Source organism: Ursus americanus, chromosome 24, assembly GCF_024610735.1.
Source record: "Ursus americanus isolate L20-20 chromosome 24, mUrsAme1.1.p, whole genome shotgun sequence".
Lineage (NCBI taxonomy): Eukaryota > Metazoa > Chordata > Mammalia > Carnivora > Ursidae > Ursus > Ursus americanus.
The window spans coordinates 37362372-37390371 of record NC_142150.1 but is presented as its reverse complement, the minus strand read 5'-3'; the positions used below and the strand labels follow the sequence as shown (position 1 = coordinate 37390371).

Below are 28000 nucleotides of genomic sequence, written 5' to 3'. Positions count from 1 at the left end.
GGGCGGAGGCCTTTAGGGGGCGGGGCCCACCCCGGCGTCCGCCGCTCGCGGGAGGGTCTCGTGGGGCCTCCCGTGGGTGTGGCCCAGGGGGGCTGCGAGTGTGTGTGGTGGGGGGGGTGCAGGGGGAAGCAGTGTCGTGGTGACTCGGACCCGCGGGCCGCCCAGCGTAGCACGGGACGAGCGGCGCGGGACCCGCTCCCAGTCCCGGACGTTGGAGGGGTGTCACATCCGGCGGGAGGGGGCGGGCCTGCGGGCCCCGGAAGTGTGGGCGCGGGCCGTGGTTTAACCCGCGGCGGCGGTGGCGGCAGCGGTGGCGGCGCGGCGGCCGGGGCAGGTGAGCGGGACCCGGGGAGGGGCGAGGACGGGGAAGGGGGTGGCGCTGGCAGTGGCTCCCGGCGCGCCCCCGCCTGTCGGCCTCATCCTGGCAGAGGCCGGTGATTGGGTGCGAGGGGCGCGTGACTGCCGCCGGCGCCTCTGCCCCTCGCCGCCGGAGGGAGGGAGGCCGGCGCCCCTGCCCCTAGCGCCCTCCCGTCCCTTCCCCGTCCAGGTGGCGCCTCAGGCCCCGCCCCACCCCTCAGCGCCACTCTCCACCCCCCACCCCCACCCCATAGTTGAGCATCTTGCTGGGCAGAAGTCTAGTGACATTAGTTTTTACCCATTGTACGGATGGGAAAGCAGGCCTAAGAGTGGGAGCCAGAGGTCACACGGGAGGCCTGTGGCAGAGTAGGGTCACAGGGACTCTGGTCTCTGACTCTCTGCCTGTGCCCTTTCCCCAGGACAGTGAAAGAAAGGGGCTTTCAGCCTCGGCTCTGTTCTCCTTTTTTCTGTACCCAGACTAGGAGCGCCCAGCGTCCCTGAACAAACCCTACCCCTGGAGCGGCTGGGTACAAAGGGCATTGGTGTGTGTGTGTGTGTGTGTGTGTGTGTGTGTGTGTGTGTGTGTATCTGTATATAGTTGTCTCTCTCTCCAGTATGTGTTCGGTTTCTCTTGGGTACAAAGGGCAGTGGGGCATATGTGTGTCTGTGTATCTCCCATAGGTGCCTGGTTCCTCCTCATTTCTTCCCCACAGCCAATAAGATGCTTATTTCCCCACTTTATGGATGGGAGAAGTTACCTGGGGCTGTGCTGTGAGTTACTCGCAGAGTTGACCCTGCATCTTGGGGTTTCAGCCCCTGAGACAGTGCTTTCTCAGTACACAGTGTCTGGCCTCACCCACCCTAGAAATGTCTCCTTTAGCCCTGGAAACTTCACAGACTCCTTCCCTTCACTCAGTAATACTGTTGCTGACTCAGGCCTTTTCCACTCCCTTCATTGGCTCCTTGCCTCTTTCCTAGGCTCCTGTTTACTACTGGTGTACCCAGGATGCTGCCACCTGACTCTCAGGACTGTCGGCCCTAGAGCTGGAGGTGGCAGTGACAGAGGGATCTGGGGAGGAAGGACTCTCTGGCTGTTGTGCAAAGCTGCAGCCTTGCCCAGGCCTGGACCTTGTGGTTCTGGGTGGGAGGAAGGGCTTGGGTGAACTATTGGCTGCTGAAGTGAAAGTCTTTGTTCTTGGTGGTCATAGTGCCCAGAAAGGCTTTTTTTCCTCGATTATCTTGGAAACTGGCTTGGTGCCTTTGTAATTTCCATTAGGTAGAACATTTCATTTTAGATTTCTTCATCTGGGCAGCTTCTGCTGGCTGGTTTTGAGGTAGCAGTAGCTCTGATTTCTTGCCTGACTGTCATGTGCTCTTGGCACTGTTTTAGGGGCTTTCTGAACATAGTGAATTCTGAGAACACTTCGAGGTAGGTGGTGATCCCATTTTACAGATAGAAAGGGAGCTGCAGAGATGTTACATAATTTGGTCACATGTCCAGGAAGTGCCCAGTCAGGATTTTTAACCCCTTTGTCTCATTTCACAGCTAATGTTCATGCTGGACCTTAGGAATCCTCTGTGATGCTTAGGGAAGCCTGAGTGGCTCAGTAGGCTGGGCAGCTGGTTCTTGGTTTCAGCTCTGGTCATGGTCTTGGGGTCCTGGGATCAAGCCCTGTGTTGGGCTCTGCACTCAGAGAGTCTGCTTGGGGATTCTCTTTCTCTCTCTCCCTTGCCCCTCCCCTCTCTTGCTCTCTCTGTCTCTCTCTAAAATAAATAAATAAGTCTTAAAAAAGAAAAAAAAGAATCATCTGTGATGGTGGTTAAAAATACGGAGCCAGACCCCTGGAGATTGTCTGGAGGGGTCCCAGGAATCAGTATTTTTTACATATGCACTGCATGATTCATTTTGAGAGTCAAATTTGGGAAGCACCACCTTAAGGAGTTTGTAGATTTTCTGTACTTGGAAGTGAGATTATTTCTAAGGATTCTTGTTTTCTTTTTACTTATTTCTGTGACTTGAGCTAATCTGGCATAAATCTGCCATTGAAAGGGCATTGGGGTAGCTGGCCATGTGGATCATTTCCAGATACTTTTGGCCAGTACCAGTAGGGTTTTTCCACGCTGACATAATCAGGTCATCGAAGACCTTCTTTTAATCCCACTGGATCTCTATTGTTCTGAAATTCTTTTAGTTTCTGTTCGGTGTCTAGAGTTTTTATAAGGTTCTGGTTTGTTCCCGGATACTTGCCCTGTAACACAGAGATCTCTGTGGTGGCGATGTCTCTGAGGATTTGGGTGCTTTATAAGGCATGTTTACTTTGCAGGTGCTCCTTCTGCATTTCTCTTCCCCTTGCTGGTTTCTGTGAGAGACTTGAGCAAATACCAAACAGGTTTGTCGTGATTTAGGTGGTGCTGACAAGTGGGGCCCCTGGGGCTTAGGATGGGCTGGAGAGGAGAGAGAAGGAGAGATTCAACCATGAACACGTTATCAAACAGATAGCCCAGGTCAGGTATGCCTAGCATTGAAGACATTTAAGTATTTTCAGTCCCACTGCCAATGTATCCACTCCCCCCTTGGCAGGTTTACAAGCAGTAGAAGACACAAAGTCAGCATTATACTATGACTTTATTCTCTTTCTGTCCAGTAAACATTGATTTCCAACTTAATTTCTTTGTAAACAAAGGATGTACTTTGTATGATTTGAAATGTTTTAATTTACTGAGACTTGTTTTATGGCCCAGGATATGGTGTTCTCTGATAAATGTTCTGTGAACACTTGGGGAAAATGTGTTTCCTGCTTTGTTGAGTGGAGTGTTGTATAAATGTCAGTTAGGTTGGTTGGTAGTGCTGTTCAAGTCTTAACTGCTTACTGCTTTTCTGTCTACTTGTTCTATCAGCTTGTGAAAAAGGGTCATTGAAACTTACGACTATAATGGTTGATTTGTCCATTTCTCCTTATAGTCTTATCAGTTTTTGCTTCATGTATTTTGAAGCTCTGTTATTAAGTACATAAACATTTTGGAGTGTCGTTTGTTTGATGAATTGGCCCTTTTAACCCCTGGTAATGAAATCTACTTCATCTCGTAGTAATATAGCCAATCCAGCTTTTAAAAAATTATTGGATTGATATCCAGAATATATACAGTACTACAACTCAAAATGAAAAAGAAATGATGTGATTAAAATAGGCAAAGGACTTGAGTAGACATTTCTCCGAAGAAGATATATAAATGACCAGTAAGCACAGGAAGATATTCACTGTCACTGGTCATTAGAGAAATGCGGATCAAAATGACAATGAGATACCACTTCACACCCATTAAGATGGCTGTTACCCAAAAAACCGGAAGTACTGGCAAGAGGATGTAGAGAGATTGGAACCCTTAGTATTGCTGGTGGGAATATCAGATGTACAGCTGCTGTGGAAAACAGTATGGCAATGCCTCAAAAAATTAAATACACAATTACCCTACGATCCAGCCATTCCATAATGGGTATATGCCCTAAAGAAGTAAAAGCAGAGACTCAACCAATATATTTGTACACCAGTGTTCATGGCAGCATTATTCACATTGGCCAAAAGGTAGAAGCAACCCAAGTGTTCATTGACAGATGAATGGCCAAACAAAATGTGGCACATACATAGAACATCATCTAGCTTTGAAAAGGAAGGAAATTTTGACACGTGCTACGACATGGATGAAACTTGAAGAAATAATGCAAAGCGAAACAGCCAATCACAGAGGGACAAATATTGCATGATTCCTCTTATGTAAGGTTCCTAGAGTAGTTACGTTCACAGAGTCAGAAAGAAGAATGGTGGTTGCCAGGGGCTCAGGAGGGAAGAATGGAGAATTAGTGTTTAATGGGTATAGAGTTTCAGTTTGGGATGATAAAAAAATTCTGAACGTAGTTAATGCCATAAAACTGTACATTTTAAAATGGTTTGAGTGGTAAATTTTATGTTATATATGTTTTATCACAATTTAAAAATGGGTAGTGTTTAAAAAATCAGTGTTTGCTTGGTGTATTTCTTTATATCCTTTTACTTTTAAATTATGTGTCTTTAAGTGGGTTCTTGTAGGAAATATATAGATAGGTTTTACATTTTGTAAAATTCAATTTTATAATCTTTGCCTTTTAGTTGGGATATTTAGAACATTTACGTTTAATATGATTATTAGTATTGTTGGGCTTAACTATTATCTTGCTGTTTGTTATCAGTTTGTCCAATATTCTTTCTTCCCATTTCCTTTTTTTTTTTTTTCCTGATCTCTTTGGGGTTGAGTAATTTTTTATGATTTTATTTTGTTTCCTATGCTAGTTTATTAGCTACAACTTTTTTGTTTGTTTTTTAGCAGTTGCCTTACAATTCATAGTATGCATTTTTAACTTGTCACAGTCTATCATCAAATGATATTATACCATTTTGTATACATTTATTTCTTCCCTGCTGGACTTTGTATTGTTGTCACACATTTCAGTTGTACATATGTTATAAATCCCACAAAATATTATTGTTATTTTTGCTGTAAACAATTATTTTGTAAAGAGATCAAAAAGAAAAGATATTTTATATTTATTTACATGTTTATTATTTCTGGTGTTCTTCATTCTTCTGGGTAGACCCATTTTGTTTCACGTTCTTTCTGACTTGAGGACTTCCTTTAATATTTCTTGCAGGTGATGAATTCTGGATGTCTAAGAAAGTCTTTATTTTGCCTTTGTTATTGAAAGGTATTTTCCCTGGGTATAGAAATTTAAGTTGCTTCTTTTAATTTCAACATTTTAAGATGTGGTTCCAGTGTCTTCCGGCTTGCATTGTTTCATATGAATAATCAGTTGTCCTTTTTATTTTTTGTTCTTCCATTTCCAGTGTGCCGTTTTTCTTTCTGCTTTTCTTTTATCACTCTTTTTTTTTTTTTTAAAGATCTTATTTATTTATTTGAGAGAGAGAGAGAGTGATTGAGAAAGAGCACAAGCAGGGGGGAGGGGCAGATGGAGAGGGAAAAGCAGACTCCTCGCTGAGCAAGGAGCCCATTGCGGGGCTTGATCCCAGGGATCATGACCTGGAATCATGACCTGAGCTGAAGGCAGATGCTTAACTGACTGAGCCACCCAGGTGCCGCCTTTTATCACTGGTTTTAAACAATTTAATCATCATGATAGATGGTATAGTTTTCTTCATGTTTATTGTGCTTGGGTTAGTTGAGTTTTTTGAATCTGTGGGTTTATAGCTTTCAAAAAATTTGGAAAGTTTTCACACTGTTAATTCTTCAGATAGTTTCTCTATTTTCCTTTCTCTCTTTTCTTTGGGGACTCCAATTACAAGTATATTAGGATGCCTGAAGTTGTTCCACAGCTCTCTGATGCTTCATTCATTTTATCCCCCGGTCTTTATTTTTCTCTCTGTGATTTGTTTTGGGTAGTTTGTATTGTTATTTCTTCAAATTCACCAATCTTTTCTTCTGTAGGGCCTACTCTGTTGTTACTTCCAGCATACTTTTTATCTCAATATTAGAGTTTCTGTCTCTGCAAGTTCCATTTGGGTCTTTTTTTATATTTTCCATGTCTCTACTTAACATGCTCAGTTTTTACTTTAGCTTCTTGAACATGTGGAATATGGTTGTAGTGACCATTTTAATGTCCTTTTATGCTAATTCTGTTATCTGTATTTCTGAGTCTGTTTCTGCTGATTGATTTTTCCCTCGTTATGGATTCCATTTTCTTGCTTCTTTGTATGTGTGGTAATTTTTTTTTTTAAAGATTTTATTTATTTATTTGACAGAGAGATAGCCAGTGAGAGAGGGAACACAAGCAGGGGGAGTGGGAGAGGAAGAAGCAGGCTCCTAGTGGAAGAGCCTGATGTGGGGCTCGATCCCAGAACGCCGGGATCACGCCCTGAGCCAAAGGCAGACGCTTAACTGCTGTGCCACCCAGGCGCCCCTGTATGTGTGGTAATTTTTGATCAATGTCAGACGGTGCAAATTTTATCCCATTGGGTGCTGGGTATTTTTGTGTATCTATGTATATTCTTGGCATCGTTCTGAGACACTGGTAAGTTACTTGGAAACAGTTTCATCCTTTAAAGGCTTGCTCTTCAGTTTTGTTACCTGGGATCAGAACAATCTTTAGATCAGGGTTAATTTTTCCCCACTGACAACACAGTACCTTCTTCAGTGCTCCACGGATGCCCTGTGGATTACTAGGTTTTTCTATGCTGGCTCAGATACAAATTATTCTTCGCTCAACTTGAGGTCCAAGGAGTTTTCCCCCTAATCCTGGTCTGTACTGTCAGCACTCAGCCGAAAAATGGAGGGGGACCCTTTGCAGATTTCCAGAGTCCTCTCTTTATGTCACTATCTCCTCTCTGGTATAGACCCTGTAAAGTCTGCCTGCCTTGGCCTCCAAGGTCTCCCAACTTCCTTTCCCCAACCTGGGGAGACTGGTGGCCTCCGAGACTGTCAGGCTTTGCCTAGGCACTCTGTCCCTGTATCATGGCCTGGAACTTCTTTCTGGGCAGTGAGCTGGGGGCAATCATTTGTTCTCCCCTCTCAAGAATCACTTGCCTGCAATGCCTAATGTCCAGTGTCTGAAAACTGTTGTTCTATTTATTCTGTCTGGTTTTTCGGTTGGTTGAGGCAGGAGAGAAATCTGGTCCCTGTTCTTCTATGTCGGCCCAGAGTGGGTGTCCCTGTCCAGTCAGCAGTCATTGAGTGCCTTCTGTGTGCCACTAGGCATTGACCTAGTGCTGGGATGCAGACCTGAGCGACACAGCTCACAGTCTGACTGGAGAAACATGCCAATTCCTATATAATAATGCCGGGTAGTACTTACAGAGCACCGTGGGAGGGTAGGATGAAGTCTTTGGGAGAAGGAACTGACATTTGAAGATGGGCAGGCATTTTCAAGCCAGAGAAGGCATAGGAAAGAGTATTCCAGGAGGAGGGAACAGTAGGAGTAAAGGTTGGGTGGCAGAGCTGGTGACTCCTGTGGGCAGGATCCCTGTAGGTGCAGAATTTTTGTCAAGCCATTGGAAGCATGTTGCTTGTTCTGGGAATAGTAGGTAGAACAGAAAGTTGGGGTGGAGTGAGCAGCCTCTGAGGGAGTGGAAGGAGATCTAGCTGAAAAGGGAGGTTTGGGGTCAGCTGATACAGGGCATTGTATGCCAAGCCCAGGAGCACAAGGTTTTGAGTGTAATACCAAAGCACTGGGGAGGTATGGAAGGTTCTCAGCAGGGATGTGAGAGCTCTGATTGGCTGTGTTCTCTAGAGATTCCTGGGGTAGGTGGGAGAGGGCTGGAGAGGGTGGAGTCTGTTAGAACCAGGCGGGTAGCTGCTGGAGAGGCTCAGATGAGGCCTCTGCCAGACGGTAAAACTGAGTCCAGAGCCCGGTGTAGTTGCTGATATGGTGTCGCCTGTTTGATAATGGCCTTTGCAGGTTTGATAATGGCCTTCATGGATCCCTGCTTGAGTCAAGAGCAGATACGAGGAGGCTGTGGCCTAGTTTCTCTTTTTTTCTCTGGCTCCATTGTTGCCCTCAGCACGCCTGCCTGTGGGGGATTCAGAAGTTCCTAGCGTCAGACCTCACTGGCAGGGAGAGGGTCTACAGGTGCCCCACCTTCTACCAGCCTAGGATGGCCCTGAATCAGTGAGAACAGTGGTCTCGTTGTCCTGGCTTTTGAACAGACAGACCTTGAGTGACTTCCTACAGACTCCCGGGTGTTTGCCTTGACCTTAATCCTGATCCCTCCTAAAGGGATGGTCGAACCTGCTTAGCTCAGCTTGCCCTGCGCCGGTTAGGAAGAGGGGGGTGGGGGGAGGCTGACAGCTGCAGCCTGAGGTCCTTTCTGAGTCATCGGAACGGTTGGGCAAAGGGAAAACAAGTGGCCACTGGGTGTGGGGTAGCTTAGGATGGTTTTCTTTTCACTGAGCCGCGGGCCACAAGAGGAGGAGGCTTTGCAGTGTCCCGCTTGTGTTTTACTGTCAGGAAGTTTCACGGATGGGCTACTTATTAAATAACCTGTTTCTTGGCCATCGTATTGACTGCTGTGGAGCGTTACTGATGTGTGTTACATCCGGCCCCCGGATTTCCGTGGCACGGTTGATGGATGCTGTCTCTGGAGGAATCTTTAGTTCTTTGTCCTCCGCATCTGCAGAGGGGATAGGCCGGGTGGGAGCTCAGCCGTGCTGATGAAGAAGGGCCCAACCATTTGTTGAGTCCGGCCTGAGCGCCGGGCTTTGGACTTCCCAGGCGCTAGTTCATTTCAGCCCTGTAAAAGCCCCGTGTGAGAGGAGAAACCGAGGTCCAAAGGGAAGGAGTAGCCCGCACAAGCTCCCCAGCCAGTAGTGACCGAGGGTGTGGGGCTGTCTGTCTCCCAGAGCTTTTGGCGGCTGGGCTTTCCCTGCAGGGCCACAGCCCGAAGGAGGCGCTGTTTCTGGCGCCGTTGGGAGCTCTGGGGCCCTGGGGCGCTGTGTGGCCAGCCCCCATGCTTTAGAAGTCTGATGGAAAGATGTCAGCAGGAATGACCGCGTTATAAGTTTGTCCCCAGAGCTGGGCGCAGTGTCGCAAGGGCGCACACTTGACTAAGGGGTGGCGTGGTGCCCTGGTGAAGGGTATAGGCCCCAGGGACCAGACCACCGCAATGAAATTTGGGTTCTGCCATTTCCTCGTCGTGAGACTGGGATCAGGTACAAGTCTTCTCTTCGACCCAGGTTTCTCATCTGTAAAATGAGGAAAGCCGAAGGTGACACAGCCACGAGGACCCGGTGTGAGGATCACACGAGCTGCTGCGGACAGAGCGCCTAGGACACTGCTCGGTACATTGTAAGTGCTCTGCACGTGATGCGTGGCGACCCGTCATCGTGTCTCTCTCACTGGTGGCCCAGCGAGGCTTGCAGAGGGAGCTGAGTGGTGGCGGTAAAGCCTGGTTCGACTCCTGTCCTGCAAGCCATTCCCAGCCGTAGCACCCAGGCTTTGCTCTTGCCTCCCGTCTGCCTGGAATACTCTGCCCTGTGCCTTCCCCATCCTGAAAATGCCTGCCTGACCTTCACATGTCAGCTGCTCTGGGACGTGTCCCTTGCTCTTTCTGCTGGAGACTTCAGCCAGCCCCCGCAGGGCTCTGGAAGTGCACAGTAGCACCCTCTCTCTCTGTGCTGTGCTGGTGAGATCTCACAGCTGAAAGAGAATGGAGGAGGGGGACTTGGGCGGTTGGGGGGGTAAGGGCAGTGGTTTTCAATCTGTGCTCTGGGAAGGTGGCCTGGGGACCCCCTTAAGGCCTTGGGGGAGACTGAGCTGGAAGAGCAGGGCTCCCTCCATCCCCACCCCATGCCTGGCGTCTGTTCTGTGCTCTGGGGGCTTGGGGTAACATTTTAAAGGAGACCTCCTTTAGAAAACTGGAAAACTTGGAAAACAACAGGACACACCAGACGAGTGGGTAGAGAGGGTGGAGGTGAAGGTCCTGACAGCTGGAGGGATGGGGACGAGGGAAGGAGAGGAGATGGCTGGCTGCAGGGAAGGCGGAGGGAGCTGGAAGCAGTGTTTTCAAAAATGAATCCAGAGGTGCCTGGAGCACCTGGAGCAGAACTTGAACTGCTCCCGCTGGAGCAATGACTAGATGAAACCTGGCGATTGGACAGGAGAGGCGTCGGGGTGGCCTGGAGGATTGGGAGTGAGGGCGTGAAGCTGAGGGGGTCAGGTGGGGAAGGTGGTTTGGGGAAAGAGAAAGGTGGGTGAGTTGAGTGGAGTCACCCCTGGAATGCAGGTGAGGGGTGGAGGTTCAGCAGGCTTGGGAGGGGCCCTTTAGGGGCTGGGCTGGGCCATCCAAGGACTGTAAGTAGCCAGGGGCCCCACGCCCTGCCAGCCCTGCCCTCTGGCTCCACTCCGATCCTCAGGTGTCCTCTGGTGATGGACCGCCCCAGCCTGGCCAGCAGCCCACAGCCCACGGAGTAGGGAAAGCAGTTTGCCCCAGTCTTGCACCACTCCCGAGTGTCCCCGTGTTCGGTACAGGAAAGGGGCTCATCCTTCTTGGGTCTTCTCACTTAGTGGCTTGCCTCTGGGGGGATGGGGGGGGTGTCAGACGGAGTTCTTCAGTGGGCCTGAGGAGCATGTGGTTGTTACGTAAATATTTAGGTAAAGATGACAGTTGCCTTCAAAAAGCCTTGTCCTGGGAGCTTACATACTCTCCAGCCCCCCGCCCCGCCCCCATGTGTTGGCGTACTTACATTCGAGGATTTCTATTCAGATTGGTTTGGAGCCTGTTTCAGAAAGCTACACCCTTTGCCTTCCTGAGGACCTGCCCTCCGTCCCGAGCCTAGCTGGGTGCCTGGCCAGGTCCGGCAGCATTTTGCCACGGTGGTAAGGTGTGAGTGTGAGAATTAATGCTCCCCAGCGCCTGGTTTTTCTAGCACCTCTAGAGGTTATCTCGCTTACCTCTCTGAGTCCTTACAACGGCCCACGACGTTGGTAGTGTTAGCCTTATTTTACCAGTGAGCAACAGAGTAAGAAGGGTGGTATAATTTGCCCAAGGTCACAGAGCTAGTAAAAGGTCATCCACGAATAGTTGGCTCTTAAGCCCTGAACTCTTTCCGCTTCCCTTCCTGCTGTCTTAACTGTTCAGCACTGGGGGGTGGGGAGGAATTCCCTGCCCCAATCCCAGAAATACCTTGGAGAGAAAACTTAAGAAGGCTTCCTTCTGGCGCTTACACACCAGCTTTTCAAATTGAAGGGAGGGAAGGTCAGGTCCATGGTGCTTTGGACCAGGTGAGGAGTACATGATGGTTTGATTTGTTTTTATTAACTCCTGTGGGAAGTCAGGTGACTGAACGGTCTGATACTTCGGTGCACGGCCAGACTCATTCTAGGGAAAGAAAACTAGATCAGGTCAACAATTCTGTTCTCATTAAGCAGTAGGATAGGAAGGTTTCTAAGGCAACCGCAGGTGTTTTTGACAGGAGGGATAGGATGGCGCCAGGTCTCTCTAACTCAGGCACACTGAACTGTGCAAGTTGCTACGGTAACTACTTCTTAGCTGCCATAAGTGGATGTGGGAAATTTACAAGAAGCCCAACTTTGCAACTCTGCTTGCAGTGTGACTTTGGGCTTAAAGTAGCTGGCGGGTCGGTGTGGTCTCCTAACGGTGAGGAGGGGAGTGATCAGAACCTGTGCTTTGTCTGCCAGGGGGAGCCGGGGAAGCAGAGGCACCCTGCTCAGTCCCAGTTCTTCTGATTCAGTAATAGCAGTCACATTTGCTTGACTCAATATCGAGCCCCAGGGGTGTCAAGAATTTCCCCTAATCATCGGATTACCCCCAGGAGGCAGAATAATTAGTATTTGTTCAGTGCTCAGGAGCTTGCAAAGCCCTCTCCAGGGCCATTCGCTCCTCACAACCCCTAAGGCACACAACCCCTAAGGCGGGGTTACCGTCATGGTGCCCATTTTCCAGATAAGGAAACTGCTGAGATTAAGAGACTTGATCAAGGTCACACAGCTAAAGGGTTGTGGAGCCAAAGCACAAACCCAGAGTATCAGTCCACATTCTGTGCTTTTCTCTGCATCCTATTGGGGGAGAGCTGGCACTGATTGTTCAGACAGACGCAAGGGGCCCCAGGCATCACAAGCCATCTCCAAGGCTGGCACACCTTACTCTGATCTGAGCTTAGAAAAGACTGCATTTTGCTTTCTGCCTTTACTTTTTTTTTTTTTTTTTTAATTTATTCTTGTAAAGGATCTGATGTCAGTTGAGACCATTTGATTTTGAGCTAAACAGTCCTGGCAAAGTTCCACATCGAGCAAGCACCATCCCTACAAGTTGGTCCCCCCCGCCCCCATTAAAGGCAGATCTGGAAGACGGCCCAGAGTTTGAACCCTTCCCAGTGTCCCCTCTCCACAGCGACATTCTCAGCCCCCTCCACTTCACCCCAGGGAGTGGTGGGAAAGGTCACTGCCTCTGGCCTAAGTCCCCTGGGGTGTAGTGGAGTTGCCTTTGGGCCTGCTATCTTCATCATGTTCCCTATGGTCCAGGCATGTGAGATCGATGGAGTCAAGATACCAAGTGGTAGAAAGAAGTTGGGACTGTGAGCTGCGGGGCCTGTGGCCCGGGGCTTCATTTCCTGTCCTAGTGTGAGCGCCACAGAGGCCCAGCGGCCGCACCCCCAAGCCTGCCCCCTTGGTTCTGCTTGCTGCTACTCCAGCTTTGTCTGACCCCATACGCAGGCCTTGGTGGCAGGAGGTGAGCTCCAGGATGCCTGGGAAAGCTCTTTGTCACCTCGTGGCCGCCCCCGCCCCGCCTCCTTTGCTATGGAATCTGTCCTCCAGGCACGTGTCTAGGGAGCAGTATTGACAAACCACACTCCGCCCAGTTGTTGTTTTTTACAACTTTTGAATTGGCTACTAAAACTTAAAGGTGGAGAGGTGTCACATGGATCTGGATTTCTGGCCAAGCCCGGCCACCCCCTCCCCCTGCAGGATATACTCGAGCTGGGCTGAGCCCCCGCTTTCCAGAGGGACACACTCTGTACCCAGCGACTTGGCCTTGGTCGCAAGTGCCTGCCCAGCCCTTGTAGGTGCCCAGGTCTGTGACCTCTGCTGTAGGGGAAAGCTGCAGAGGAGCCCAAAGAGAAAGAAAGGAAGGTTTCTTTCCTTCTTGGGTTATTGATAGGGAAACAGATTTTCTCTTCCTGCAGAGGGCACACAGATGAACACACGTGTCGCCTTTCCCACTTTGTTCCCTGTCTGATCTTTGAGTCGATGGTATCACCCCGCTAAGAGAGGTGTTGTTCCGTTGCACCTGTGAGGTCTGTGTAGCCATGTGCCCGCCTCAGCAGCGTCCCGTTCCCCTTCTCCCAGCCATGTGGATCTGCAGCGGCTCCTGCCAGGGCCCCGCTGTCTCCTGCCCCTGGCCCTCTGACTCCTGTCCCCGTGAGGCCTGGCAGGCTTCTCACACCCCAGCCCTCAGAGCCGGCCGCCTCCCCGCTCCTTGTTCCACTGGCCCCCACCTGTGTTACATCCCCTCGTACCCGTACTTGCTGTGAGTGGTGGTGAAGTTTTGCTTTTTAAAAACAGAATTGAGCTGGGGGGAGTTAGCATGTTTGGGTGTACTACGGGCACGTAGTAAGAACTCGGTGTTATTTACACCCCTCCGTCCTCATTCATCCTGCTCCTTTGAAGTGGGGTCTGGTGCAGTTCTTGGCATGTCGTAATGGCTCCATAAATGTTTACTCAATGAAGGCATGGAGAAATGAAGGAGGGTGTGAAAAAGGGGAAGGAGCCCTGTTCTCGCACCTCCATGTCTTGTCTGACTCGTCTGCCAGCTGACCGGCCTGTTCTCTCCGTCCCTGCCTCAGTCTCTCCCTCCCTGCCTTGGTCCATCTTTTTGCAAGCACTGCTGTGAGCTGTCAGCAGGTCAGAGGCTGGGCCAGGCGCTGGGAAGGCAGAGGTAAACAAGACCATCTCCCTGCCTTCAACGGGCTCGTGTCTTCCCTCCTGTCCCCTCCCTCAAGCCGTACTCTCCAGACACCACCTGAGAAGTACCCAGCATCCTCCTGGGCACCTGGGTAAGCAGAAGAGGGTGCAGGTCAGGGCCTGGGGTGCTGAGGGGCCCGGTAATTGTATTTGTCAACCCCTTTAGAAACAGAGCCCCTGGACCCTGGATCCCCAAGTAACTTCTCAGTAATGTCCCAGTTCTCTGCATGGTGACATCCCTGGCGGTTGTGGCCAGTTTGAGAGGTGCCGGTTTTTATTTTTTCAGCACATCGGGTGACCGGGAGGCAGAACACTGCTGGCAGCGGGTGCCCAGGCTTCAGGGGCACCTGCTTTGTGGGCTTCAGGCAGAATGTCCTGTGCTCCCCCGCCGTTTCAGAATTGCGAACCCAGAGAAGTGTATGCTGTGTTCAGCCTCACTGGGTGGCCCTAAGGATCAGGAGAGGTCTCTGTGACTTCTGAAAGAAAGGCATCGGTCACTTCCAGGGGTGGGCGATGCCGCAGTAAAGCCCAGGCCCGGAACTGTTGTCAGAGGGCGAGGACGTGAACCACCTCCACGCCGGGGGCAGGGACCGAAGATGGGCCTGGGTAACCAGCGTGCTCGCGTGGGATCGTAAGCTCTGCACCTTGGAGAAGCTTATAACTAAACTAGCTTCGTGGCTGTCCTGTGACGGGCAGAGCCGGGGGGCAAAGATGCTTGTGTTGTTAAAACACCAGGGATGGAAGGGGACTTGGATCTCCAGTGGTCTGACCCCCAACAGCTTACAGGACCTTGAGCAATACCTTTATTATTTGTTTCTGGGCTTCATTTCATCTCTGAAATTGGGGTAATTAAGCCTGTATTTGCTTTAGTTCCTGGAGCAATTATATAAATTAATGGGGAAGTTTGCAAAGGGCTTTGATCTCAGAAGAAAGGAGCCACGTGACTGGCAGGGATTGTTTACCCATTTCCCAGGTAAGGAAAGTTGACTCCCTAAAAGGAATGGGTGGCACATTTGGGTGTGGGATCCCGAGCACACCTCCTTCTGGAAGAAGTGGGAATGCGTGGCTTACACGTGCCCGCCGTGCCCGTGAGGCAGCGTGAGGAGACCAGGGCACAGAGGAGGTGGGGAGACTGGTGGAAGGAGCAGCAGGCCAGGGTCAGACTCCTAGGCCAGGTGTCCCCTCTTCTGTCAGCACAGGCAAGCTATATGCCACTCGGCCTCAGTGTCACCACCTGTGAAATGGGCGTGGTAGAAGCAGGAGGGTTGTTGAGTTAGGGACCAGAGAAGGCAGAGTTGGAAGTGCTGTGGCACCCATCCCGTTCCTGCTTGCTGTGTGCAGGGGGCCTACTTTCCATCGCATCCGGGATGCCAGAATATACAGGCTGCCCTAGAGAGTTCCATCTAAGGGGGTTGACCTGCTGGAACATGGAGGTGTTTCAGACTGGAAATTCTCAAGTGTTAAAATGTGTGTGGCCTGTTCTGAAGTCTGCCACGAAAGGGGATTGACACAGGAGAGAGGTCTTTTGCAACCACGGGGCTGCAATGTTTCTTTTCTGAATATGGGGGTGGTCATCTTTCCCAATCAGGGAGTGGCAGAGGGAGTCATCACAGACAGGAGCTAGAACATTCTCCCGTCCCTTTGATCTTCCGAGTTCAAGCAGGTGCATACCAGACCTCCTAGGGAAGTGGGGGTGACCTTAGCACTGGGGATGGGATTCCCCCACCAGGGACGCGTGCTGGGGAAGGAAGGTCTCAGTAGGAGAGCTGTGTGCTTCATGCATTGCCCACTTTGGGGAGAATTCCCGCTGTCTGAAGACGGTGATTATTCGGATCACCAGCTACATGTCCCAGGGATCCGTGTCTCTGGGATTTCAAGGCCATCAAACAGAGCCAGGTATGGGGCTCTAGACTGGAGAGGAGGACTCTCGTCTGGGACGGTGGGTGGAGGGGCCGTGCACTTCAGTGCGCCCCAGAATTATCTGGGGAGCACACTTACTTATTTCTGATTGGCCACCACTCTTCCACCCAGCAAAGTCCCCTTTCTGGCTAAATGTCTACAGTTACTGCCAAGCTTTGATGACAAGTGACATGCTTGGTGCTGTTGCCGTCCCTGTCCTTCTCGAAAGCAGCGGCAGCCCCACGCCGGTTGTAGGGACATCGGGCCCCTCTTTTTGTGACCCGGGGCGGGGGGACTTGCTTCCACAGACATCCATCGAGCGCCCACACGCACTGCCGGTTCCGGGACGGACGCACACGGTAGACCCACAGCGGTATCAGTGACAGCCTTCTGTCAGCCCCCGTGAGAAAACAGCATACTTGAATGTTCTACAGAGATTTTATCTTGGTGACTTTCCTCTAATGAAAACATTTCCCTGTCTGGGGGGTGGGGGAAGAAAGTGGCTGGTGAAGGCGAGCCCGTCAGGGAAGCCAGTCTTCGGTTGGTGGCAGGGTGGGTTCTGCGTCAGTGCCTTCCAGTCAGGCCAGCTCCCGGGGCCCCCGGTGCCTTGTGGGCCTCGAGCCCAGCGCAGACCCTCCCCATGGACTTCCCCTGACTTGGCCTCTGGGTCGCGCGGGTCTGCTGGCCTGTAGAAGCCTGGCGGTGTCGCAGGCGTGCTCTTCGTGGCTGTCCCCACGGAGCTGGCCAGGGCGTGCGCTGTGTTCTCGGGAGCTGTAGCCTCGACGCCCTGCTGGGCGCTCTTGACGCTGCGCTGGGCCGCCTCCGACACTGCCTCGCCTGGGCCCTGCCATGGGCTGCAGACCGGGAGCTTCGGTCCTGGAGGGGGAGACCCCCCTCCCATGCCCGGTCCCCCCGCCTACAGGAGGCAAGCCACAGGCACCCGACGGAAGTGCGTTCGGGGTCCTGGCAGAGGAGAAACACTCTCCCCTGTTTCTCACTCCGGAGAAACAACACATCGAGCCCCGCCTTCGCACCCTGCCTCTGCATGGACTGCTTGACGAACCCCTCCTCTCTGGGGTCTTTGCTTTTCCTCTGTCAGGGGAAGCTGAGTTCCCTCAGAGTGTGGGACGAAAGGGAAAGAAAAGCCACAGATGCCACGCACATTTGGCCCTGGGTAGCTTAGTTAAAATGAAAACTGCGTTAAAAGTCATATGAAGAGTCCTGGAGAGTTCCGGGTCTGGAGGAGGACTCGGGACTCTGGTGATTTCGAGGGGCATGCTGCGAACCCCCCCCCCCCGCCTGGGGAGGGGCCTGCCACTGCCCAGCTGTGTGACCGTGGGCAGGTGACTTCCCCTGCCTGAGCCGCCTCTGTGAGGTCAGGTTGGCAGTTCTTGCTGCATAAGCCGGTGGTGAGGGTCATTGTAATGCAAGGACTTAACGCAGTGCTCGCTGTGTTCCGGGCACGGCTGTTCGAACAGACGGAGGAACTAAGGCACAAAGAAGTTTAACAACAGGGCTCGTGAGTGACAGGGAGGGATTCAAACCCAGGCAGTCTGGCTGCAGAGTCCATTCTCCTAGCCTCGAGGCCAGTGGTTCTCAAAGTGTGCTCCCAGGAGCCCTGGGTGGTGTTGGGGTCTTTGAGACTCTTTCAGGTGCCTGTGAGGTCAGAATCATTCTCGTAATCTAAGGTGTTATTTTCCTTTTTACTGTTTCTTGCATGAGTATACGGTGGGCTTTTCGGAGGGCACATGGCACGCGATTACATCATCCTTCTGGTGGCTTCTGGCACATGGGTGCGCGCAGAGTCTTGTATTTTAAAAATGTCTCCCCGTGGCAACCGCGAGCATGTTTTCCATCTCGACAACCTTCTCATCTTAAGAAGGTTATATAAAAAGAATGCTATGTTATATAAGCAGAATGTTCTATAAATGATTTTTCACTCAGAAAAATTCCCTTGAGATCCATTCAAGTTGCAGACATGGATTTCTTCCTTCTTCCTGGAGAGCCGTGCATCACCATACAGCTGTAGCACAGCTTGTGACACTCTTGACTAATTGGAGATCTTTTGGGTTGTTTCCAATTCCAGGCTATTCCACTGAAAGCTGCTATGAACATTCAAAGAAAATAAATTTAAAAAAATCTTCTCACTTTTAGTATCGAATACAGTCAGTACTAATACCTAAAATCCACATAAGGGAAACCTCTTTGGGTTCCTCAGTAATGTTAGGGGTGAAAGGTGTCCTGAGACCAGAAAGTGTGTGATCCACGGCTTACCGAGCACGGACAGTGACCCCCGCCGTGGGTCACCATGTGTGGGAGTGTACCTGCCCCGGGCTTCCGCAGACACCTTGCCGACCGCGCCGGGGGCATGTGGTCAGCCAGCTGCCTGGGCCCCGGGCTCTCTGCGCGCAGTCCTGACTGCAGGAGCCAGCGGACACCCCGTTCTGTGCTGGAGCCCGGCTCGGTGCCGGATCTGGGCCTTGCTGGAGGCCGTAGTAATAAGTAATTTCTGTGGTGTCGGGGTCCTTCGCCAGGGTTTGTTATAAGCCTGCACTGGGTTGGCCTCATTTCACTGAACCTTACACTAGCCCATTTTGCTGATGGAGAACCTGAGGCTCAGGGAGGTCCCAGTTGTGGGAGGTCCCTTGGCTGGGAAGTAGCAGGGCCGGGACTCAGACCAGGTCTGTCTTTAGAGCGCTGCTCCACTTGTCCTGTTTGCCCTGCTGGTCCTGTTCATGGTGGACCCACTCGGTATGCCAGGGGGGAAGCAGCATGCCCCCCGAGTTCTGCTCTTTCCCAGGGCCTGTTCAGGCTGCCAGCTTTCAGACCAAGGGTTTCTGGAGTGGCAGGGTGAGATGGGGACAGAAGGGAGGTTTGGATTTTCACTCCCCTTTACAAACCTTTCTGATCCCTACCTGTAAAGGCACAGTTGCTGCTCCCCCCCCCCCCCGGCTGGATCAGGAGAGACCACATGTGCAAAACTCTTGGCATTCCTTGCCTTAGAGGTTGGGGACCACGTTCAACCCTCGGGAGATAAGGGGCGGTGGTGACAGCTCTGTTTGGCTAGCTCTTTCTCAGTAGGGTGACCCTATAATTTGTTGTCGAAACTAGTTTTGAGCACGGAAAGGGGGCACCGTTAACAGCCGTGCTGGCATGTGAGGAGTAAACCAGCACCTTGCTGGCCAATGGGAGGCTGTCCCTGTTGATCAGTTTCTCCTTTCATCTTTCCGATGACCTGGGAGAGGCCATTCCCTTCTGTTCCAGACGGGGAAACTAGGAGCCGGAGGTCACTTCTGGCCACACAAGTGTTGTGCTGGTCCTTGATCCCAGAGCAGCGCGGGCTCCTGCCGGTTGAGCACTGGTGCGCGGGAGGACGGGGGCCCCCCGGTCTCGGTCCCTCTGGACCCTGGGATCTTTTGAAAACGAACATCACTTTTGACATGAGAAAGCTCGACATCAGGGCTGGAGGGTTCAGGTCTAGAAAAGGTAACGGAGGACGCTGTCAGCAGAAAGGAAGAGTGGCCTGGCTCTGTCGGTGCTTCCTCCTCTTGGTCCCCGGAGCTCCCTCCCGGGGCTTGGCTGTGACCCCCCTGTCTGTCACACAGACAGTCGATGTCCCTGTTGGCAGAGTGACAGAGGAGGGGGAGGACCGCTGAGACCAGCTCTTCTGTCCAAGCAGGTGTTCTGTTGGGGTCAGTCAGTTTTCTTTTCCTTCTGAGCGCCTTGAGGGCCAGTGTGATGAGTTTTGTTGTTGTTCTTCTCCGAGGAGGCCCTGCACCGTCCGTTTTTGCAGCGCGTGGAGAGGACTGCGGTCGCCAAACCCCTCGAGGGAAACGGGTTGTTGGGGCACTAAGCGTAACAAACAGCGATGCCCTTGAGCCTGGGATGCTGAAGCCGCACAGCCCCCGCGTGTGAAGTTTGGGTGTGTTTCTGGGTCGGGCAGAAATAGACGCTTACCAGCGGGCCTGCTGGCATCGGGGTTCACAGGCGGCCTTGAGCCCATCTTCGTCTCTGTCCCCGGCTGCCTGGCTTCTCCTCCCACCCTTCCCTGTGTGCTCCTTGGGCAGCTTTATCTAGCACTCCAAGGAGTCGTGGTGTTGCCTCTGGCTGCCGAGGGCTATCACACATCCTGCTGTTCATGGTTTGGTGGAAGGACTGGCTCCCTGGTCTCCCTGGGAACAGGGGATGGCAAGGTGGCCGGGATGTGTTTGGTGGGACCCTAGCTCCTCCCTGAGGCTTCCTGCCAAGTGGAAGCATTGTGGGAAACTGTAGTGTGTCTTTCCCTCCGTTCTGTGTTCGCAGGGAAGATGGAGACCCTGAAAGACAAGACCTTGGAGGAGCTGGAGGAGATGCAGAATGACCCGGAGGCCATTCACCGGCTGGCCCAGGAGGCCCCCGAGGTAGAGCAAGGCTGTCCTGGGGCCCGAGGAAGGCAGATGGGGCTGCGGCCTTGCTTCGGGACGCTGGCGTGGTGGGAGTTGGGGCCATGTTCTTCTCCCTTTTCTGTGGCCTTCCCCCTGGTTGGGACCAAGCCAGAGGAATCCCTGAGATCTGAGTGCAGCTCCTGGGCTCTCTGGCAGTTCTGGGGGACAGTGCTGGGGCGTCCGGGGCCCCTCTGTGAGTTCCCACGTATTGTTCCAGCCTGACCCTAGAGGTGGTTTCTAAAAGTACTCGTACCGTTTTGTGGCCGCCTTTCCCCAAGGGCCTTGTCTGGCCCTGCATCTCTGGGAGGAGCCATGCTTGGCCTGTGGTGTGGGCTCATCTCCTGTGTGATCCCGCTTCCCGTCAAAACCGGCACCTAACCATCCTAGCTTGTCACAGTCCCCGTGGGAATAAAATAAGCCTTCTGAATGTGTAGAGCTTTATACTTCATAAAGGCCTTCCTGTCTCCTTGACCCTGTGACCCCTGTGAGGGTCACGGATGTGGCCAAGAGCTGGGTATACCCGCAGTCCCGCCCTCAGTGACTGCAGCCTGTCCCCTGCTCTGGAAGCTACCTTGGCTGCCCCTCATGCTGGGGACAGACACAAGTACAAGCAACGCCAAGCTCATTGGATTAGCGTTCGGAATAGATTTTTATTTTCACTGATGAACAGGTATGTTGTGTCTCTGCTGAGGATTCGCGGTGTGTTCTCAACCCAAGGGAAGCCACGCCGTCCAGCTTCTCCCTGCTTTCCGTAAGGGGTGCCCAGCGAGGCCGTGTTCTCGTGCCCTTTCCTAGCTTGTGCTCTGGCTGTTCCCACCTGCCCCTCCACCCAAATGAGCAGTCTTTGCTGGGGGCAGGGGATGGAGTAGAGGGCAGGGTGTGAGGACAGGTAGGGGGACTCGGTGTGCACATTCTGCTGCCTTGAGCCTCGCTCAGCAAGGACTGGAAGCAAAGCCTGTGTTGGGTAAGCCCCAAGCCCGCCTCAGTGGCCAGTCAGGCCATGACGCGGCCAGGCTCTGGCTCAGCCGGCACCGTGCCGGACTCCTCGTCCTCCGTTTGTCTGTCACGAATGAAGCACCACGTGTTTCTTCTCCGCTGTGAGCACGGCGTTCTAGGAATTCCAAGGCCTGCTCTAAAGCGCTTGACACTTGGCAGAAGCGAGCCTTCACGTAAGCAGCGTGCATTGACTTCCGAGCTGAGCAGGCTGGTAGACTCGATGCCGACGCGCAGAACGTCTGGGGCTGGAGGCAACTGGCATTTTGGGGCGTGCGGCCAGCCCGACCAGCCCGTTTGCGTTCTCGGAGGGGAAGAGCACTTCTGGGATCGGGGGAAGCGAAGTAGGGCGCGCTACTTAGATTTGCAAAACCCCTTGGACGAGGTTTCCACCATGGTCCGTCCAAGATAATTTTACACACCCTCGTCGCTGCATGGCTGTGCAGAGAGACGGGAGCTGGTTCGGTGTGGGGTGCGGACGTTGCTTGGAGAGAAGAAAGCTAGCTGGTAGGGGCCTCTCTCCACAGAGGGCAGTGAATGGTGGGGTCCACACAGGCTGGTGAGCTCTTTTGGGCCGGGTGCTAGGACTGTCTGATTGATCTCTTCTAAATGACTGGCGGAGGGCTTCATAGTGAGCCCCCTGTGGTGAAAGATTTGGGGGAGGCTGTGGGAGAACAGGCAGGAACGTGTAGGACAAAGTGCAGGGCTGAATGGCACAGCTTAGATTTATTGGTTGAGACCCAGGGAGGAGACCGTGGACACCTAGGAGGGCCAGTGGGGCCCCCTCAGGGGCAGCCGAGCTGAGGGCTTCAGGCCTCCCACTCTGGAGCTCTCGAATGGCTCCGAAAGGGGTTTGTGGCAGCAAGCCAGGCAGCCCAGATGTGGGGGCAGCTTGCTGTGGTGGGGAGACTGGGGAGACCACAGGCAGGCCCCATCCCTGGGCCCCAGCGGCCGCATGGTGGAGGGAGGGAGGTGTGGCGTTCCTCTGTCAGGCCTGCCCCGGAGCTCGGAGCTCAAGGCCCCGTGGCTCGGCGTCAGCAGGAGGGCAGGCGTCCGGGATAGCCCTGGCCTGTGGGGGACGAGCTGGTCTGTCCATCACGTGCTGACCGTGGTGGCCCCCGCGTGGCAGCCGCCCTCGCGTAGCCGTGCCCTGAGCCCCCTGCGGGCCTTTGAGCGCCCTCTTCTCGTGCCGCACAGGGCTCCCAGCGGACTGTCCCTGTCTTGGGGTGGTAGGTCCGACTCTCCGCCCTCCTCCCTGGCACAGGGATGGAGCTTCAGGCCGGAGCAGGTCTGTGAAGGGCTCCCGGGCGTCGCCTCACTTGCTAATCTGGCTGAGGGCAAGGCGCTGCTTTGCTTGGGGACATGCTTTCAGGGGGGCACGGCCAGGGCCAGAGGTTGGCCTGAGGGCCTCAGGTCGCCCGTGTCGGTGGGGGGCCCCTGCTGGCTCTGAGGCCCCTCCAGTTCTCGGGGGCCCCGCCATTAGCTCATCTGCACGCAGTTTCTCTGTGGGACCTGCCTGTGGCCTGGGAAGCAAGGACAAGTCTCCCCTGAACCAGTGTCGTGGTCTGGCCCTGCCTTCCTCACCCCTCGGCGTAACTTTCTGGGGCCTCATCCGTGGCCGGCCTGTGGTCTGACTCGGGCCGCCTTCGTGCACCTCACTGGAGGCCTCCTGCCTCCGAATCTTGGGGAGAAGTAGTTGGGGATTTTGGCCCCTTCCCTCCTAGAAAGCCTCTGACTCGGTCATATTACCGGTCCACCTGCTTGCAGGCGCGCTGCGGGGCCGTGGCGGCTGCAGTGCGGGGCCATGGCGGGCCCGCCTCCCGCTCCTCACGTGGCCCTGGGCAAGCTGCGGACCTTCAGCATGTCCCGCCTGTGTCCACCGCATGGGGTGTTAGATTAGCGATTCAGGGAGGTGCCCGGGTCAGAGCGCTTGGCTCAGGGTTTGAACCCAGGTCCATCAGACCCTAGTTGGGGTATTACCCCCTTCCCCCCCCCCCCCGGGAGCGATGAGTCCCAGAAGCCCCAGGTGCAGCCTGCTGCTAGGTGAGCGGTGGTGATGGTGGTGATGGTTCTTACGGTCAACGTCCTGTTATTTTAGGTCCAGGACCTGCAGCTGGAACGAGAGATGGCATTGGCCACCAACCGGAGCCTGGCGGAGCGGAACCTGGAGTTTCAGGGCCCCCTGGAGATCAGCCGCTCAAACCTCTCGGACAAGTACCAGGAGCTCCGGAAGCTCGTGGAGCGGTGCCAGGAGCAGAAGGCGAAGCTGGGTAGGGGCGGCCTGGGAGCATGCTCTAAGGTGCTCCTCTGTTAACTTAGAGGTCCATTCAAGGTTGGCCTGGGAAGAGCTCCTGGAATAGTGTGGAAGGACAGGTTTCCTCTCCCTTCCCCGGGACAGGACAGGGTCAGGTGTGAGGATGACCCCGTGTCGGCCCCGTGCTGAGTGCTTTACATCCATTTTTTCACAACAGCCTGGAAGGGGAGGTACTGATGTTCTTGTTTCATAGATGAGAAGATGAGGCTCCGAGAGGGTCAGGAACATGGCCAGGCTTCTATGGCTAGATGCGGGATTTGAGTCTGGAGAGCCTGCCTCCTGCACTGTTGCTGGCCGGCACGGCCCGCTCAGCCTCTGCGCTTTACAGAGTTGGGCTGGGCTCTCCGTCTCCCGGGACCTGCCGTCTGGGAGGGGAAGGCTGTCCTGGTCTTGACCGTGAAGAGGTGTGGTGCTCAGAGGGTGCAGTAACTTCCCTGCTGTGGGGCAGCACAGGGCTGGGGCTGCTCGGTGGGCTCTGACGCGGGAGTCCTCCTTGCCGCTGGCATGGGGAAGGCTGGCTAGCCAAGGTCTGGGCTGGGCCTGGTAGAGCCCCTCTCTGCTCAGGAAGGTGACCTCAGGGAACTGGGCTCCATGGGGCTCCGCAGCAGACCCCCCGAGCCATGGCTGGGCCTCGGAGCGCACAGAGGGCACTCTGAGGGTCTTTGTGGAAGGCTCAGCCTCTAACACTGAATCGAAAGGCACTTGTAGAATGTTGATCTTTCCGCCCTCCCTTCCAGAGAAATTTTCTTCAGCACTGCAGCCGGAGACCTTGTTAGACCTTCTGCAGATCGAAGGCATGAAGATCGAAGAAGAGTCTGAGGTAAGATGGCCGTGGTCACGCCCTCTTCTGTGGGTAGCGTCAGGCCCTGGAGCGGGAGCCTTTGGAAGGAGCACCGGGTGTCTGCAAAGTTGGGATGCCAGCAAAGGCGGATGACACGGTTAGTCCCTGTGGAGGCCCTGTTGGCGCCCAGCCCCACCCCGGCTGCCTGGCCTCCCTGTTCTGCTTCCCTGGCCATCTCTTCAGTCTGTGGGCAGACGGGCTCCCCCCAGTTCTCCGTGCCCTGGGTGGAGGAAGCTGCCAGGTCCTCCCAGCCTAGGGCCCGCCCGCGCTAGTGTTCATCCATTTATTCATCACGGACATGCAGGAGTCGGGGGGTGGGGGGGACAGCAGTGGCCACCACAGCCCCTGCCCTCCAGGAGCTGCCATTCTTGTGAGGGAGACAGCACACCCCAGCGAGTGCAGGTAGAATGTGTCAGCAGTGATCCGGGCCAGAAGGAGAAAGTCCCAAGTGGGGGCCAGAGAAGACAGGGAGTGTCTGCAGCGGGCTGAGCAGGGGTGGGGGCACACAGCTGGCCTTTGCTCCCGGGCAACACGGGCAGCCTTGATCTCCGGCAGGCCCCTGTTGTCACCAGACCTCATGTCTTCCAGGCCATGGCCGAGAAGTTCCTGGAGGGCGAGGTGCCCTTGGAAACGTTTCTGGAGAACTTTTCCTCCATGAGGATGCTGTCCCATCTGCGAAGGGTGCGCGTGGAGAAGCTCCAGGATGTGATGAGGAAGCCCAGAGTTTCCCAGGAGCCGGCCGGCGACGCCCCTCCTCCACGCCCGCCGCCCCCGCCTCGCCCGGCCCCCCAGGCGACACCCCCTGTAGCCGAAGAGCCGCCCCCACCACCATCAGTACTGCCTCCTTACCCTTTGCCCTACAGCCCATCTCCTGGCATACCCATGGGCCCCACCGCCCAGGGTGCGCTCCAGCCGGCCCCCTTCCCCGTGGTGTCCCAGCCCTCCTTTCCCTACAGGGGGCCTCTGGGCCCCCCTTACCCGTCAGCCCACCCGGGACCCCGGGGTGCTGCGGGCTACTCCTGGTCCCCGCAGAGGAGCACACACCCCCGGCCAGGCTATCCCGCGGCCCCCACTGCTGCCTCCGGCCCCGGGTACCCCTTGGCGGGGAGCCGGGCCCCCAGTCCTGGTTATCCTCAGCAGGCCTCCTACCTCTCGCCAGGAGGACGACCTCCGTACCCAACGCAGTCCCCGCTCCCGAGCTTCCCGGGCCAGCCCCAGCCCTCAGGCCCCCCTCAGCCACCCTACCCCCCTGGGCCCGCCCCGCCCTATGGGTTTCCACCACCTCAGGGTCCTACCTGGCCTGGGTATTAGACACCGTCCAGGCCCTCGGCCCTTCTCTATTTGCACCTGTACCACAGCCCTTGGCCTGTCTGCCGCTGAGATTCGAGGTTCAATTGGAAGTGGACTTGTGTCAGCACACGGGGGCCTTGGGGGGGACCTTGGTGGGAGTGTGCGGGCCTGGAAGGCACCAGGCAGTGTGACTGGCTTGCCCGCGCCTGTGGTCACAAGCACTTCCTGGCCTCCCCAGGGGAAGGGAGCGCCTTCTTCCGGTGCGTGGCTTCAGCTTCTCTGGTGCTAGCCAGGTGGGGAGTTCGGTCCCTCGTCGCGGGTGTCTGTGCGAGTGAGCGGGTGCACGTGTTGGTGGCCGTCTACTTGCGCCTGCGCTCATGGATGCTGGAACCAAGTGCAGTGATCTCAGTGATGAGGGGGCTCGTCCCCGGCCCCTGCTCACCCCGACCCCTCTCTCCTGGGATCTGGCACGTTCAGCCTGGTGCCCGCAGCCAGGGATACAACTGTGCGTCTGTCTGTCAGGGATGGCCTGCCCCACGCACCACGGCTGGAGTCGCATCAGGGGGAGGGCACGGTTAGGAAAAACACTTGCTGATTTTTAAGTCCCATAAAGCCATAACTGAACTGTGATAGGCTGGTGTCAGAGAAGCGTGTCCTGTGAGCTGGCTTGAATGGCGGCAGCGGAACCAGAGCAGCGAGGACGCTGGGGATTGTGAAGGTGGACCCCAGACCTTGCTCGCACTGGTTGGAGAATGGGGGGGTGGTGGTTTGCCTTGGCTGGAGGGGAGGGAGCAGCTCTGGCCCAGGAGATAGTGGTCACACCGGACTCATTTAGGAGTGGAGGGCTGGGTCACCTCCCCAGCCACCCTCTCTTCTCTGGGGCCCTCCACTTCCGGTTGACTTGTGGGGTTCCCCACCCCCACATCCATCCACTCCTCTAGTGCCTTGAATCTCATCCACAGCAGCCCCCCCTTCATCTCTGTCCTCTGGCTCCCTGGCATTACTCCCACCCCCCAAGCACCCCTTCTCAGACAGACATCGGAGGACGCCCGAACAGTGACTTCCCACCTGGTGCTTTCGCAGACACCATCGCTCTGTCGGACGGAGTTCTTTTCTTTGCTCCTCTCTCATCTTCAGAATGTACAGGGCAGGGATGTGACTCCGTGCCATGCGCAGCCCCCGGCACACGGGGGGCTTTAAGCACGTTCAGTAATAACAAAGGCAATAGACCAAAGGGGTGTGATGACCGAAGCATTAACTTGATTGTTGGGGTGTGAACCCAGTCTCAAGGGTAGGCTCTGGAGCTGCTGTCAGCCAGGAAGTCACACGTGCCTTGAAATGTCCACTACTTGAGTACCCAGCATCTGGTGGGCCTGGGGTGCTGGGGGCCCACGAGGAAACTCAACCTTCTGGTGCCTGCCCCCCCCCCGGCCTGCGCGCCATCAGTGGGTATTCGCCAGGAGACGCTCCATTCGCGCTGTTGGTTGCTTGCCAATCGTGCTTGCTTGTAAGTTATTTATAAAGAGAAATCACTAATGGACTCGACTGGTTCGGGAGCTTCTGAACTGGGTGAACGATCGCTGGTATGTTTGTACAATTGCCATAATAAACTGATGAGTTCCACGTCGTGCGTGCGGTGGCTGTGGTGGGTTTGCAAAGTGAAGGTGGGGGCGGGGGGGTTGGAGGGCTGGGGGTGTCGGGCATGGAAGTCAGCATCACGCTCAGCTGAAAGGCCTCTTTGATCCTCATGTCCACAAAGCCTCATCTATCTGGATATCCTCTCTCCTGCGGCTGCCCTCCCTGGCTCTTCGGCCCCCGGGGCCTGGCTCTTACGGCCTTTTCCTTTCTTCTACACTTTGATTTTCCATCTTAGGCCTTTTCACGCTGGGCCTGCGGATTTGCCTCTCCTTGGGCCGAGCTTGGGCCGTGCCAGGCCACAGGCCCCCGCCAGGGGGCGTGCGGGGCTCAGCCTAGCGGGGGCGGCGCCACATTCCAGCCACCTGCCATCAGCCCGTCCAGTTTGTAAATGGATAGAGAGGAGCCACGACACTGGCTGTGAGCCACGTGGTCTTCAGCCGCCGCCTAGCCTGCCCCTCTCCAGCCCACCCTGAGCTCAGCTGGTTCTGTCCTGAGGTTGGGAGGGCGTCTTCTGCTTTCAGCGGTAAGGGCAGCTTCGGAGCCGTCAGGAGACCAGGCTTCCGATGGACCCTCCAGTCAACCCTTCAGCTTTTCCTTCCAGGCAGTGACAGGGACAGGCTGCCTGTGGACGACGTGCGGAGCTGCTGTGGATCGTCAGTACTGAATATGCAACAGGGCCACCCGACATACATACGTTATCTCGCTGGGTCCTTTCAACAGCCCTTTGATCCCCAGTTTTAAGTAAGGGAGGAGACTGCAGGGTGGGTGGGTCAGGATGCGGT

The 28000-nt window shown here is 54.6% G+C and overlaps 1 protein-coding gene across 3 annotated transcripts; it reads left to right on the top strand.

The window, feature by feature from the left end:
- Positions 1-5: 5 nt before the first annotated feature.
- On the top strand, positions 6-27203 carry VPS37C (VPS37C subunit of ESCRT-I). 3 transcript variants are annotated; one of them, XM_045786795.2, is made up of 7 exons: positions 8-334; positions 9073-9184; positions 19488-19640; positions 20021-20118; positions 23234-23405; positions 24187-24269; positions 24879-27203. In XM_045786795.2, exons 4-7 carry the CDS (start codon positions 20026-20028, stop codon positions 25599-25601), a joined length of 1071 nt encoding a protein of 356 aa, XP_045642751.1. In that variant the 5' UTR covers positions 8-334; positions 9073-9184; positions 19488-19640; positions 20021-20025; the 3' UTR covers positions 25602-27203. The 3 variants fall into 3 exon arrangements, with proteins under 3 accessions (XP_087711058.1, XP_045642751.1, XP_045642750.1); XM_045786794.2 differs by lacking the exon at positions 19488-19640 and having other exon boundaries at positions 10-334; XM_087854932.1 differs by lacking the exons at positions 19488-19640; positions 20021-20118 and having other exon boundaries at positions 6-334.
- Positions 27204-28000: the final 797 nt, after the last annotated feature.

Bases quoted from the DNA above. Each gene is read 5' to 3' on its own strand.
- VPS37C (XM_045786795.2), top strand. From the start codon at position 20,026: ATGGAGACCCTGAAAGACAAGACCTTGGAGGAGCTGGAGGAGATGCAG. The intron at 20,119-23,233 runs GTAGAGCAAGGC...CTGTTATTTTAG, and splicing joins TGGCCCAGGAGGCCCCCGAG to GTCCAGGACCTGCAGCTGGA. The intron at 23,406-24,186 runs GTAGGGGCGGCC...CCTCCCTTCCAG, and splicing joins GGAGCAGAAGGCGAAGCTGG to AGAAATTTTCTTCAGCACTG.